Source organism: Tachyglossus aculeatus, chromosome 1 (genome assembly GCF_015852505.1).
Source record: "Tachyglossus aculeatus isolate mTacAcu1 chromosome 1, mTacAcu1.pri, whole genome shotgun sequence".
Classification (NCBI taxonomy): domain Eukaryota; kingdom Metazoa; phylum Chordata; class Mammalia; order Monotremata; family Tachyglossidae; genus Tachyglossus; species Tachyglossus aculeatus.
Genome location: NC_052066.1, coordinates 119339653 through 119353189, shown reverse-complemented (window position 1 = coordinate 119353189; position 13537 = coordinate 119339653). Strand labels below are relative to the sequence as shown.

The window sequence follows — 13537 nt, the reverse complement described above, 5'->3', positions numbered from 1 at the left end:
AATTATTAATTCATCTCACTTCTCATCTTGCAATTCCTGAATCTTCTGCTGCATCTCTTTACAAAGCTTTATCTTTTCTTCACATTCTTCTTTAAGTTCCCGAACTTGTGTTTTGTATAGAGTCTAAAATAAACACAGGAGGACAAAATATTAAAGGGGGCGGGGGGGCGGGAAACACAGGAATAATTTATTCCTAAATTAAACCTTTCTTCACATTTTAAGACTAGTCAGGGTGACAACTTGAAATATTTTATTTACCTGGGGTTTCTGAACAACTGATAATTTCTTTGCCATAAACTCAGACCCCATTATATTCCTAAAGAGAGCCCTTTTAGAAATTTGGAAATGCTGCAGTTTCCTGAACGAGAAAGGCATATTCTACTCATTCCAAATCACTACTATGCAGATTAAGAAGGAAGGCATATTCTACCCATTCCAAATCATTACTATTCAAATTAAATGATCCATTACCCACCGAAAAATACTGCTCAGCTTCAAGCTGATCTTGGAGCTCTTTCATCTGCCCATCTGCATCTTGCCGTTCCCTACAAGGATATTAAACAAATAATTTTGGAGACAATGCTAAAACATCATCGCTAGCATCATCAGCAAATTATTACACTGGTCACTCTTACCCACATGCAAAGCAGTTGAGCAATGCCTCTTACTGGTCTGAAACTAAGCGATTTTCCTAATTTTAGCTCTGGAAAACAAAATCCTCCTTAATCACCCAATCAATGGTATTTACTGAGCGCTTACTGTGGGCAGAGCACTGTAGTTAAGCACTTGGGAGAGTATGATAGAGTTGGTGCACACATTCTCTAAGGAACTTACAGTCTAAAACTGTGATCAAAGTAGAGTTAACTCTTGTAATGATGTGGGCTGGGTGGACAAGATCACATCAGGAGTTCAGGTTTACTTTAAACAAGTCCTAAGATCCTCGGAAACCCAACTCCTGTCTATGGTAGCCCAGGTTCAATTCCATCTATCGGCTGCATCTTAGTGCTTAGAGATCCTCTGCCCACCTTTAACAGGATAGACTTGCAGGTCCCAAGATTCCCAGACAGAGCCCCCTCCTTCCTCTCTCCCCGCCCATCCCCCCGCCCTACCTCCTTCCCCTCCCCACAGCACCTGTATATAGGTATATATGTTTGTGCATATTTATTACTCTACTTATTTATTTGACTTATACATACATATTCTATTTATTTTATTTTGTTAATATCTTTTGTTGTCTGTCTCCCCCTTCTAGACTGTGAGCCTGCTGTTGGGTAGGGACCGTCTCTATATGTTGCCAACTTTTACTTTCCAAGCGTTTAGTACAGTGAACTGGACACAGAAAGTGCTCAATAAATACGACTGAATTGAATGAATAGAGAAGAATTAGAAGAGGCCAAATCAGGCTGGGCTCCAAGAGCTAAGTTCAGGCTCAATACAGTCGTCTGGTTTCAGCGCTGATGGCTCATCAGACTACAGAGTATGAACCAAAAATTCAGGTGGCTCAGGCCTCACTTCTGCCAGGACATCACATGCACGTGCAGTAGTCTCTTCGGCTGCTGAGCTACAATCCCACCAAGCCACAGAAGCAACTAGACCAACTTCTTGGAAGCAGCATGGCTCAGTGGAAAGAGCATGGGCTTTGGAGTCAGAGGTCATGAGTTCAAACCCCGGCTCCGCCAATTGTCAGCTGTGTGACTTTGGGCAAGTCACTTAACTTCTCTGTGCCTCAGTTCCCTCATCTGTAAAATGGGGATTAAGACTGTGAGCTCCCTGTGGGGCAACCTGATCACCCTGTAACCTCCCCAGGGCTTAGAACAGTGCTTTGCACATAGAAAGTGCTTAATAAATGTCATAGTTATTATTATTATTATTATAGGCACACCCTGAAGCATATCTCAAAAGCAAAACCAAGCCTACTTCCGGTTCAGCTTGGTTCTCAGATCCTTGACATAGACCAAGGCTGGATTGGACACAAGGTGCATTAACCTAACACTAACCTTCCAGAATCTTCAAGGTCACCCTGTTATACTCCAAGGGAACCACTGACTGATTGGAGAGCCTGACAATGTCACGGTATTATTTGATAACACGATTAGAGACAGAGGAAGTAAATCAAAACACATGTTAAATTTGACTTTTCAATTAAAAATGTCAAAGAGCCTGCAGGTTGTTTCCCCAACCTGAGGGAAAAATGAGAAAAAATGGAAAGGTTTCAGGCAAACTAAAATTTACTTACTTGCGAAGCTCGCCATTTTGCTTTTCCAAGCTCAATTTTATTTCAATCAGATGGTTATTTTCTTGTTTTATCTGTTTCTCTGACATTTTCAACGTGTTGACCTGCTGCGTTTGCATTTTCAGGTCATTTTGTGTAAGGCAACGCTTCTGTGTTTCTTGCTCTATTTTTAACGTCAAGTTCTTAACCTGATAAACAAATGATTTCCTCAGCATATTGAAAGAATGAAACAAAACCACTTCTCACACCACACTGACAGCAATAACACTCATGACAAATCAAGAGAAACAACAGAGATTTTTCCTTTCGATTGTGCATAACTTCACATTCCACAGTAGAAACTATTTTTGTATTTGTGAGAATGTTGGAAAAAAATTCAGAAAAATGTCATCCTGAAGCCAACTAATGAAACAAAAAACCCCTCCAAAAAGATCAGCCTCAAGTATTCAGAAAGTTTTATGAGATATTTCACTTGTCGGTGGCCCTATTTTTGAACATGAAATACACTTCTCTAAATAGATTAGATAAAATTGCAAGTGTCATTGTCTGGTTCACCAACTCGATTCATTTGGTCCAGAGATCAATCAATCAGTGGTATTTATTGAGTGCTTATTGTATGCATAGTGCTGTACTAAGTACTTGGGAGAGTATAATATAACAAGAGTTGGTAGACATAGACCCTGCCCACAATGAGCTTACAGTCTAGATGGGGGAGAAGGACATTAATATAAATTAGGGATATGCACATAAGTGCTGTGGGACTGAAGGAGGGGTAAATAAATTGAGCAAATCCCAGTGCAAAGATGATGCAGAAGTGGGTGGGAGATTACAACTAAATTGGAGAAGGCCTGATGGAGGAGATGTGCTTTTAAGAAGGCTTTGAAGACAAGGAGAGTGATCGTCTGTCGGTTATGTACATAACTCAGAAGGCAATTAGAAAGGCATGAGAGGAAATGGCACACATACACCCCTCAGATTCCTCCACTCCCCAGCTGCTGCCTAAGTACTTCAAGCTTGCCTTCTGGAAGAGTGGGACTGCCGGCAAAATGGTCCTAAAGTTGGAGACTGGTTATCTGATCTAATCTAATCCTCCTCGACCTCTCAGCTGCCTTCGATACTGTGGATCACCCCCTTCTCCTCATGACGCTATCCAACCTTGGCTTCACAGACTCTGTCCTCTCCTGGTTCTCCTTTTATCTCTCCAGCCGTTCATTCTCAGTCTCTTTTGCGGGCTCCTCCTCCCCCTCCCATCCCCTTACTGTAGTGGTTCTTCAAGGGTCAGTTCTTGGTCCCCTTCTGTTCTCTATCTACATTCACTCCCTTGGTGAACTCATTTGCTCCCACATCTTCAACTATCATCTCTACGCTGATGACACCCAAATCTACATCTCTGACCCTGCTCACTCTCTCTCCCTCCCTCCAGGCTCGTATCTACTCCTGCCTTCAGGACATCTCTATCTGGATGACTGCCCGCCATCTAAAACTCAATATGTCCAAGACTGAACTCCTTATCTTCCCTCCCAAACCCTGCCCTCTCCCTCACTTTCCCATCACTGTTGACATCACTACCATCCTTCCCGTCTCACAAGCCGCAACCTTGGTGTCATCCTCGACTCCACTCTCTCGTTCACCCCTCACATCCAATCCATCACCACAACCTGCCTGTCTCACTTCTGCAACGCCAAGATCTGCCCTTTCCTCTCCATCCAAACCGCTACCCTGCTCGTTCAATCTCTCATCCTATCCCAACTGGATTAATGCATCAGCCTCCTCTCTGATCTCCCATCCTCCTGTCTCTTCCCACTTCAGTCTATACTTCACACTGCTGCCCAGATCTTCTTTGTGCAGAAACGCTCTGGGCATGTTACTCCCCTCCTCAAAAATCTCCAATGGCTACCAATCAACGTATGCATCAGGCAAAAACTCCTCACACTCAGCTTCAAGGCTCTCCATCACCTTGCCCCCTCCTACCTCACCTCCCTTCTTTCCTTCTACAGCCCAGCCTGCACCCTCTGCTCCTCTGCCGCTAACCTCCTCACTGGGCCTCGTTCTCACCTGTCCCGCCGTCGATCCCCAGCCGACGTCCTCCCCCTGGCCTGGAATGCCCTCCCTCTGCACATCTGCCAAGCTAGCTCTTTTCCTCCCTTCAAAGCCCTACTGAGAGCTCACCTGCTCCAGGAGGCCTTCCCAGACTGAGCCCCCTCCTTCGTCTCCCCCTGCTCCCCGTCCCCATCCCCCCCGCCTTACCTCTTTCCCCTCCCCACAGCACCTTATATATATATATACATGTATGTATATATGTTTGAACATATTTATTAATCTATTTATTTATTTTACTTGTACATACTTATTCTATTTATTTTGTTAATATGTTTTGTTTTGTTGTCTGTCTCCCCCTTCTAGACTGTGAGCCCACTGTTGGGTAGGGACTGTCTCTATATCTTGCCAACTTGTACTTCCCAAGTGCTTAGTACAGTGCTCTGCACACAGTAAGCGCTCAATAAATACGATTGAATGAATGAATGAATGAATCTGGGTTTCTGCTTGTTTCCTATACAAGCATCATGTACTTTAGCCTACAGGGGGACAGAGGGCTGATGGACAGAGGGCTGATCACAGGACTTCTCTGCTCAGAGTGCAGCTGCAGCCGAAGAAACACTCAGAAAGAATCATATATTTGTCAACACCGAAGTTGAAGACATGGAGCAAAGCAGCAGGAGAAGGTAAGTGAAACAACGGCCAAGTGCCCCAATCACAGAGTGCCTCATTTCCTGCCTTTGTTGGCTCTTTTGGGTCTCATGCCAGAAATTCCAGGCATCCAACTGAGATGGCTGCCCCAAGCAGCTGTTTTAATTGCCTTCTTTTGCCTATGCTGTTGGGAATAGAGATCAGTCTCTGTGTGTCAGTGCATCTGATTGAGGGTTGGTTATTTATCTGCATTGTGTGAGTCCTCTTGACTACTCTTTTTTTATGGTACTTGTTAAGCCCTTAGTATGTGCCAGGCACTGCACTAAGTGCTGGGATAGATACAAGTTAATCAGGTTGGACACAGTCCATGGCCCACACAGGGCTCACAGTCTTAATCTTACTCTTCGCATCTACATCTTTTTCACACCCAAACCAGCACAGGTCCTTCTACTAGCGTGACACAGTTCATTAGTAGGCAAAAATAGAGGGCATTTTAAAATGATTTACATTCCCGATTCGGATTGCTTATAAAAGTTTTACTTACATCCTCATTTAGTTTATCCTTCTGCTTAAGAAGCTCATTCATTTTCTGTTGTGACTGTTTGAGATCACAGTCCAACATAGAACATCTTTTTTCAGCTTCCAACAAAAGGTTTTCAACTTTCTGTTTTAAAGTTCTTTCCTCCAAGAGTTTCTTCTCCATTTCTATGAAAAAAAAACCCACCCACAACTGATTAACACAATAGGTTAATTTAATTTTAATGAGCTAATAATTTATTTTAGTTGTACGTATTTACTATTCTATTTATTTTGTTAATGACTTGCATATTCTATTTGTTCTGACCATTTTGACACCTGTCTACATGTTTTGTTTTGTGGTCTTGTCTCCCCCTTCTAGACTGTGGGCCCGTTGTTGAGTAGGGACCATCTCTATATGTTGCCGACTTGTACTTCCCAAGCGCTTAGTACAGTGCTCTGCACACAGTAAGCACTCAATAAATACGATTGAATGAATGAATAATCATCTCTGCTCTTACAACTAATTATGCCTTCTAAGTGCTCAAGGCCTGAAAGAATGGATGCTTCTCCTGGATTGCTTATGTGGTAAAGGTGCCAGTTCCACAGAGACATGGTGGAGCTCGCCCCTATGGGATTGGAATCAAGAAAACGAATCGATTAGCTTCACCTCCACAGCTCTCAGGGCAGGGTGGGAAGCCTCGGTAGCCTGCCCCTCTGCATCGTTTTGACAAGTAGTTGAAGTGTGGACTCCACTTTTCAGCTTCTGGTCAGTCAGTCTGATTCTAGCACCTAGTGGGTTTGCCTTGCCTTTGGGAAAGCCCTGTCACCACCGGCCTGGAGCCCACTAAGACAGTGAGCCGACATCCCAGCACATTCAGACAGCTGGCACAGAGAGTTTTGGGGCTCTGCAGCCACTATGGCACCTATTCAACCCCCAAGGGCCTAGTAAGTACAGTAGCCATGCTGCTTCCAAGTTCAGTGCAGTTGTCCTCTGCAGACCATTTCTACACTACACCAGAGACACTGAGTTGTTGGGGCTTCTGAGGCAGCACAGGACAAGGCAGTGGACGGTAAGCACCCTCTTCTGATTCGTTCTCTTCCCCCTTTTTCTCCCGACTCCTTACTTCTTCCCCTCCCTTCTTTCACCTTCCACTCTTCTTTTCATCGTCTTGTCTTATGCTGCCGAGTCTTTTCATCTACCTCCTTTATTTTCCTCCAATACGAGGTCACCTCTGCAAGCAAAAAATTGGACCTCTGTTCCTGGTGACTTAAAGGCATACCTTTAGGCAATGGAAGAACTGGGCTCATGATTAAGGCATTAACACCCATGAGAACTCAAGTGCTACCTCTTTCAAAGTTTTGCCCATCGGTAACAACCAAAGCCATTTTATTCATTCCCATGACTCTTTAACATATAAAAACTAGGCCAAATATTTTGCCGCTGAGAGCTATAACCCAAAACTGAAAAAGTCTAGGGTGCTTTTATAAATCAATTAATCAATACTATTACTACTACTCCTGAGAGCCTACGGTGAGCAGAGCACTGTAGTAGGTATTGGGGAGAGGTCATTGGGGAGAAAAAGATGATCCCTGTCCTCACGGCATTTATACAATGAGATGCACTGGAAAGTTAAGGAACACATTCTTTTCATTATTCAAACACTGTATTCATTTCCCCACAAGGAAGACACATGGTGAGACATTATGCCACATCCGGTCAAAATATCATGTAATGATTGCCTTGTTTCCTTAGCAGCAGGACAATTATTCCAATTTAAGGGTTCTAAAAATAGAATTTTACATTTAATAATAATAGGAAAAATTCCCAGCTTACTGTTAATTCAAATGAAACCAATCTCTACTCTCCTGCTCCTAACTGCAGAGGATCACAAAGCTAAATGCTCAACAATTTTTCACCCAAGGTACTCCTACCATTCTTTTACTACCCATCTCACTTTCAGATGCTCTCTGTCCACCAAAACCTGGAGATAAACTATATACAGTACTCATATTTCAGAATCATGGCACTGGACGGGACCTTGGTGAAATATTTGGTACAACTCCACTAACCAGGCAGATAAATGCCCAAACCATCCAAACGGATTTTTGTCTAAACTATTTTAAAATCACTCGTAACAGATGTTCCAAGATCTCTCTTGGTCCAGGTGTCTTTTCACTTTATTTTGGCAAGATTTTAACATATGCTCTTTTTCATTTTAACTGTTGGTTTTGAGTGGACCACAGCTCTTCCAGACAACTGAAAATTGACTCATTACAAACTATAAAATGTATACCTTTCATGGCTTCTGACTTGGCCTCCTCAATAGATTCATAGATCTTATTCTTATCTGCTAACCGGGCTTTTGTGGCTTTATGTTCGGCTTCTTCCTGTTCCAGGCTCTGCTGTATAACTTTCAATTTGTATGTCATGTCTATCTCCATATTGCTCTTTTCCTATTAAAAACATTCCAAAAATAAATGTCAAAAAAAAAACCCCAAGAACCCCCAGGGGGCCTACATTTCAAATATTAAAAACAAACAAACAAAAAAAAAAGTTCATTACTTCATGGTAATCATACTAATACAGACTTACAAATTTAAAGTCATGTTCAGTGTGGTACAAATAAGAGGTTTAATAATCTAATCTCCTTACATCGCGTCAAAGATTTAATATTCAATGCTCACAATACCAACTTTGTGTTATAACTTTTTATGGACAATTCTGGAAAGAAGTTAATACCTGAAACCACAAAAATTATAATTCTACTGACATAGTGATTATTAAAACCAAGAAATAATACTTATGACTGTCACCTGTCTGGGCACATCACCTGTATAGTGTATCTAGTTGCCATCACACACGTTTCCCACAACATACTTTTCCAATTATTTTTAAGCAATCTGACTATTATTATCAGTAATTTGAGAAGGATGTCCTGTCACATGAAAAGAACAAAGAAAACTTTTTATTAAGCACTTACTTTTTCCAAATCTGTAAATCTCTCCTGTAGTTGCCTCTTCTCCATTTCCACTTTTGCTAAAGAGCTTTTCCCAGTTTTTACTTCTTCCTCCAGACATGATATCCTACCTATTAAAATATATTTTTTAAAATCATAAGCATACCAGAGAGGTAACTACGTACACTATCAAAAAGGACATAAAATTTGAAATATTTTCAATTTTAGGCACCAACACCTCCACTCTCATACAATGCAAGGGGGGGGGGGTGTCCTTGTAAAGCCCCACATAAATCAAACTCACATTATAATACTCACTCAAGTACACGCACTAATTTCCTACTTCCCTAACACTGTTCTACACAAAACACAGAGAAAACACAGAATTGAGAGTATATTACCATATAAAAACTAAGAGAATACTGAAATGTTATATACAGCACTTTAAAATAATCAACGTTCAGGTATTAAAGGTGGAAAAACATATGCACAACTCAATAATTCCCTTTGATAGTCAATTCAGAGGCAAGAGTTCTACTGCTGTTGGTAAGAAGCTATAATCTGTAATATTTCTGATTTGTGATAATCCAGAATTTTTAAATTTTAAATTCCCAGCTTTAATACCTTGTAAATCACTAATCATCTCCGACCCATGAGTTCGGTCTCTCTTTTCCGATTCTAGAGCTGACTGAAGATTGATAAAGTCCTTTTCAAGCTTGAGTTTAGCATTCTCCAGCAAGCAGTTCTTGTCCTGTAGTTCCCTGTTGTTAACTTCCAGTTGCTGAATCTGCTTTGAACTTTCTGTTTGATTCTTCCTTAATCTGGCTGCAGTATCTGACTCTGTTCTCAGTAGAGCATTGGCTTCATCCAGCTGTTAGTCCACGGAAGAAAAGCAAAAGTGCGTGATTAAAACTTATTCCCATTTGTAAAAAAAAAAACCAACCATGAATCTCAATAAGATGCAATTAAAAAAACAAGGGAAAAATATGAAATTTCAACTAACTGGGGAATAATTAATTCATATATACATCTTACTTGTCTCTGAAGCTGATTGACTTTCTCATTGGATATCTGAGAGCTTTGATTTCTTTTTTTCAAATCTTCAAGCTGATCTTTCAAGCTGTTAACTGTAAGAAGGTGTTTTAGTGTTAACAAATGAAAGCAATTCCATTTTGTTTTAGAGACAGGTCAACACTTAACATTCTCCCACACAAACCATCATTTTCCAGATTGCGTTTTTTATCTGCTTCATATTCTGCTTTCCGCTGGTATTCTGCATTCTTATGCTGAAGAAGTGCCTTCTCTCTTTCCAACTGTCTCAAAGAAGATTCCACATTTTTCCTTGAAGTAACCTAAAACATTGGAAAAGCTGGTCATTTGAAATAAGCATAATCTGCAGAGATTCAAAGAGATTTCTTAGAAATACAGATGAGATCACAGAACCGAAAAGATATACAAAAATAAATTGCTCTAATGCCTGCTGACAGTTTTTCAAACACAAAACAAAGACTATAAAAACATATTTCCTCATATTGAAAATTAAAGAAAGTCGTCTTCTTGCTATTAAACCCAAATCATTATGGGGATTTCAATCTATGCATATGGCAGCAATGAGGTCTACTGTAGAGAACAAGGTACTAGGGAGTCAGAAGTCCAGGGTTCTAGTCCCAGCTCTGTCTCTTTTGTCCTTCATGAACTTAAGCAAGTCACTTAACTTCTCTGTACCTCAATTTCCCCATCTGTAAAATGGGAATCAAATCCTCATTCTCTCAACCACCGGGTCTTGTGGGAGACAGGGACTGTGTCTGATCTGATTATTTAGCATCTATCCCAGCAGTGAAGACAATGCTTGGCACAGAGTAAATGCAAAATATCATTACTATTACTTTATACACACACACACACAGTAAAAACGAGGCATTTTAATTGATATTATCAAACAGATGACATCAGTTTTGTTTAAGAGCAGGCAAAACTACAAGACCTGAAAGCACATATGACACCAGGTTGTACCAAATAACAATATCGGACAGCTTTACCTCATCTTCTAGCTCCTTTGTCACCTTCTCCAGCCTAGTGGTAACAGATCTGAAAAGACACAAGATACAATCCTCTTTGCCTTAATTTCAATGTTTCTGATTTTTTATTTTTCTCCTACTGTGATAAAAATATTTGCTCTCTGCATATACTAAATAAAAATGGAAATGTAGTAATTCATAAAACATACTTGTATTTCTGTTCTACTTCATCTTTGGCTTGGATCTCACTGTTGAGGTGTTGTTCTAACATGAATAATTTTTTTTGAATCTGTACAGACTTTCAGGAAAGAAGAGAGTTATTTTCAAAGGCAAGTGTCGTAGTGTAGTCAAATAAGATGAACTATAAAATTTTTCAGATTGAAGAGAATATTTCTTGAATGTTTCTTCAAATAAATCATTATCATTTAATCTATTAGAGAAACTACATTTACAAGAAAACACAGGTAATGAAAACAGGTTCTGATTCAAGACTTCTAGTCAAAATGCTGATTCACAGCTTATTAAAAAACAATGCTTTTTCTTGAGCACATAATTTGTACAGAGCACTGTACTAAGTGCTTTGGGAGAGTAAAGTGGACAAAATAGTAAATTTATCACATGACTGTGAGACAGCAATTATTACATTTTTTTCCACTTCTCAAAATAAGTAGAACTTACCTCTTGAGTATCCTACAAGAAAGAAAAGAATAAACTTTTACTTATGAGCAGAGTTTGAGCATATATGCAAAGAACCTTATTAAAAATGTTCAGGATTTTTTTCAATTTCTAACATCTGAAATTATTTCTCATCTGTAAATCAAGGTTGTTTTTAAATTAACAATGGTTAAATTAGCAACGCTGGCTGCTACATAATTTAACATATTTGTTTATATATTTAAAAAGAATTATATTTTACACAAAACTACACAGATGACAAAAAAAGTTCCTGATGCAAACTGGAAGGACAAATTCTTAGCAAATTTTTATAACTAAAATAAATTCTACATATTAATTTACTTTTAAATACTAAGTATTTATTCTTAGACATTTGGCATTTGGTTCCTCTCTGAAACTAATAATTTTAATGCCTTTGCAAGATTATTTTGCCATTTAAACTCATTTGACTATTAAAAAGTATATATTTTGGACCCAAATGAAAATTTTGCATGTAGGCACTCAAATGACAATTTCCACATTATCAACATCTTAAAAACATATGTATTTACCTCGTTTTTCCTTGACTGTATTGAATCGTTTTCTCTACAGGGTGGAGGAGAGTCACTGAGCAACCTGTGAGGGAAGAAATCCACAATTTTTATTAAAGCCTTCAGCCACTTCAGGAGCCACACTAATCAACTAATCTTGATTAGTTCTTTGACATATTTACCTGTGCTGTTCCCCAAACACATCCAATCTAATTCAGGATTATTTTATTCATTTGTTTAAATGCTTTTCAAAAGGAATGATCAAACCTCTTCTAATTCAAAAAATGTTAACTGCATTTTAATAATACTGTTTTACATGAAATTCAATTACGACAATTATTTTGTTAAAGCAAGCAAGAATTAAAGACAAATGTCATTTAATAATTGTGGCACTTAAGTGCTTACTATGTGTCAAGCGTTGCACACAAATATCATCTAATAATTGTGGCATTTTTAAGTGCTTACCATGTGTCAAGCACTGCACTAAGTGCTGGGGTAGATACATGGTAATCAGATCCCACATGGGGCTCACAGTCTAAGTAGGAGGGAGACGAGGTATTGAATCTCCATTCTGTAGATGAGGGTACTGAGGCACCGAGAAGTGAAATGACTTGCTCAAGGTCATACACCAGACAAGTGGTGGAGCCGGGATTAGAACCAGGTTTTCCCTTCTGCATCATCTATGCACTTGGATCTGTAACCTTTGGGCCCCCAATCCCACAGCACCTATGTACAAATCTTTAAATTATATATTATAAATTATTTATTTCTCAGTCAATGGTATTTACATTAATGTCTATCTACCCTTCGAGACTGTAGGCTTTTTATGGGCAGGAAACGTGCCCACTAGTTCTATTATAGTGTACTCCCCAAGTGCTCAGTACAGTGCTCTGCACATAGTAAGCACTCAATAAATACCATTGATTGAAAGATTTATTAAGGTTCTTTAACTCCCAGGCTCAGGCCCTTTCCACTAGGCCATGTTGCTTCTCAGAGTGCTTCTCTGCTTCTTATCTGCTCAACAGCCAACACTAGCCCCTAGCCATACTCAATTTTCACAAGCTATCTTGTACAACTGCTGAGTTTAGAACATTTAAAACAGCAGCAGTCGCAAAATATGTAGATAGAAAGTCATTTTAAATCCCTCCAAGGGGTCAAAAACAAAATCAGAAAGGGTAAATTCCAACATCCTAAAATTAACTATTCGTTTCGCACTCTTGAAGGCTAGACAAGAAAAGCACACTCGATTCCTTGCATATTTTAAAGGGTAAAAAAAAAGGATAAGCAACGCCAATGTCTCACATACAGATTTTCTCTGTAGTACGTAAATCCTATAAAAGGCAGTTGATTTCCCACAAAGGCTTTGGGAATTGGAAAGGTTTCCACTTCTCCTTTATCATCTTCAATGTCATCAAAATTGCTGCTGTCAATATCACTGCTGAGTTCAGGTACAACGGGAGCAGCAGCTTAAAAGAGAAAACAAATCATTTCATGAACACTGAAAAATAGATTGAAGTTATGGTTCCCGATGCATTCATCCATTGGTCAATACAAGCAAAATAAAAAATAGCCCACTCTCAATCTCTTTCTTCCTTAATTTTAGTTCACCTGCATTTTTCGTATCAGGATTTCAAAATATGAAACAAGCTAACAACTTCTGCTAGATGGAGATAAACCAAGTGAAACATGGTTTCTAAAGTTACAGAAAAAACAACAAATGCCAAGATATGATTCAGTACACCTGACTCATTCTGCTCATTGCATTTAACGCTGAACTGCCTTTCACATGCTTTTCTTTGGTATGTTACCTTAACATTACATTAACAATGAAGACATTTACTTTTCTAACCTATATCTGCCAAACAAAATATTTACTTTTCTAAAATGTTTTTGGAAAGGTTAATGGTAGAAGAGAAA

At 39.4% G+C, this 13537-nt stretch overlaps 1 protein-coding gene across 1 annotated transcript in view; it reads right to left on the bottom strand.

Moving 5' to 3' along the window:
• Positions 1 to 13537, bottom strand: part of ROCK2 (Rho associated coiled-coil containing protein kinase 2) — a 158090-nt gene that overhangs the window by 29194 nt on the left and 115359 nt on the right. The window contains exons 9-22 of the mRNA XM_038751763.1: positions 12927 to 13086; positions 11642 to 11705; positions 11094 to 11105; positions 10625 to 10713; positions 10437 to 10485; positions 9614 to 9749; positions 9433 to 9524; positions 9022 to 9268; positions 8422 to 8528; positions 7735 to 7894; positions 5466 to 5626; positions 2237 to 2421; positions 476 to 545; positions 20 to 123 (exon numbers count right to left, since the gene is read on the bottom strand). Coding sequence (XP_038607691.1) covers positions 20 to 123; positions 476 to 545; positions 2237 to 2421; positions 5466 to 5626; positions 7735 to 7894; positions 8422 to 8528; positions 9022 to 9268; positions 9433 to 9524; positions 9614 to 9749; positions 10437 to 10485; positions 10625 to 10713; positions 11094 to 11105; positions 11642 to 11705; positions 12927 to 13086 — 1636 coding nt within the window. The remainder of the gene's footprint in view (positions 1 to 19; positions 124 to 475; positions 546 to 2236; positions 2422 to 5465; positions 5627 to 7734; positions 7895 to 8421; positions 8529 to 9021; positions 9269 to 9432; positions 9525 to 9613; positions 9750 to 10436; positions 10486 to 10624; positions 10714 to 11093; positions 11106 to 11641; positions 11706 to 12926; positions 13087 to 13537) is intronic.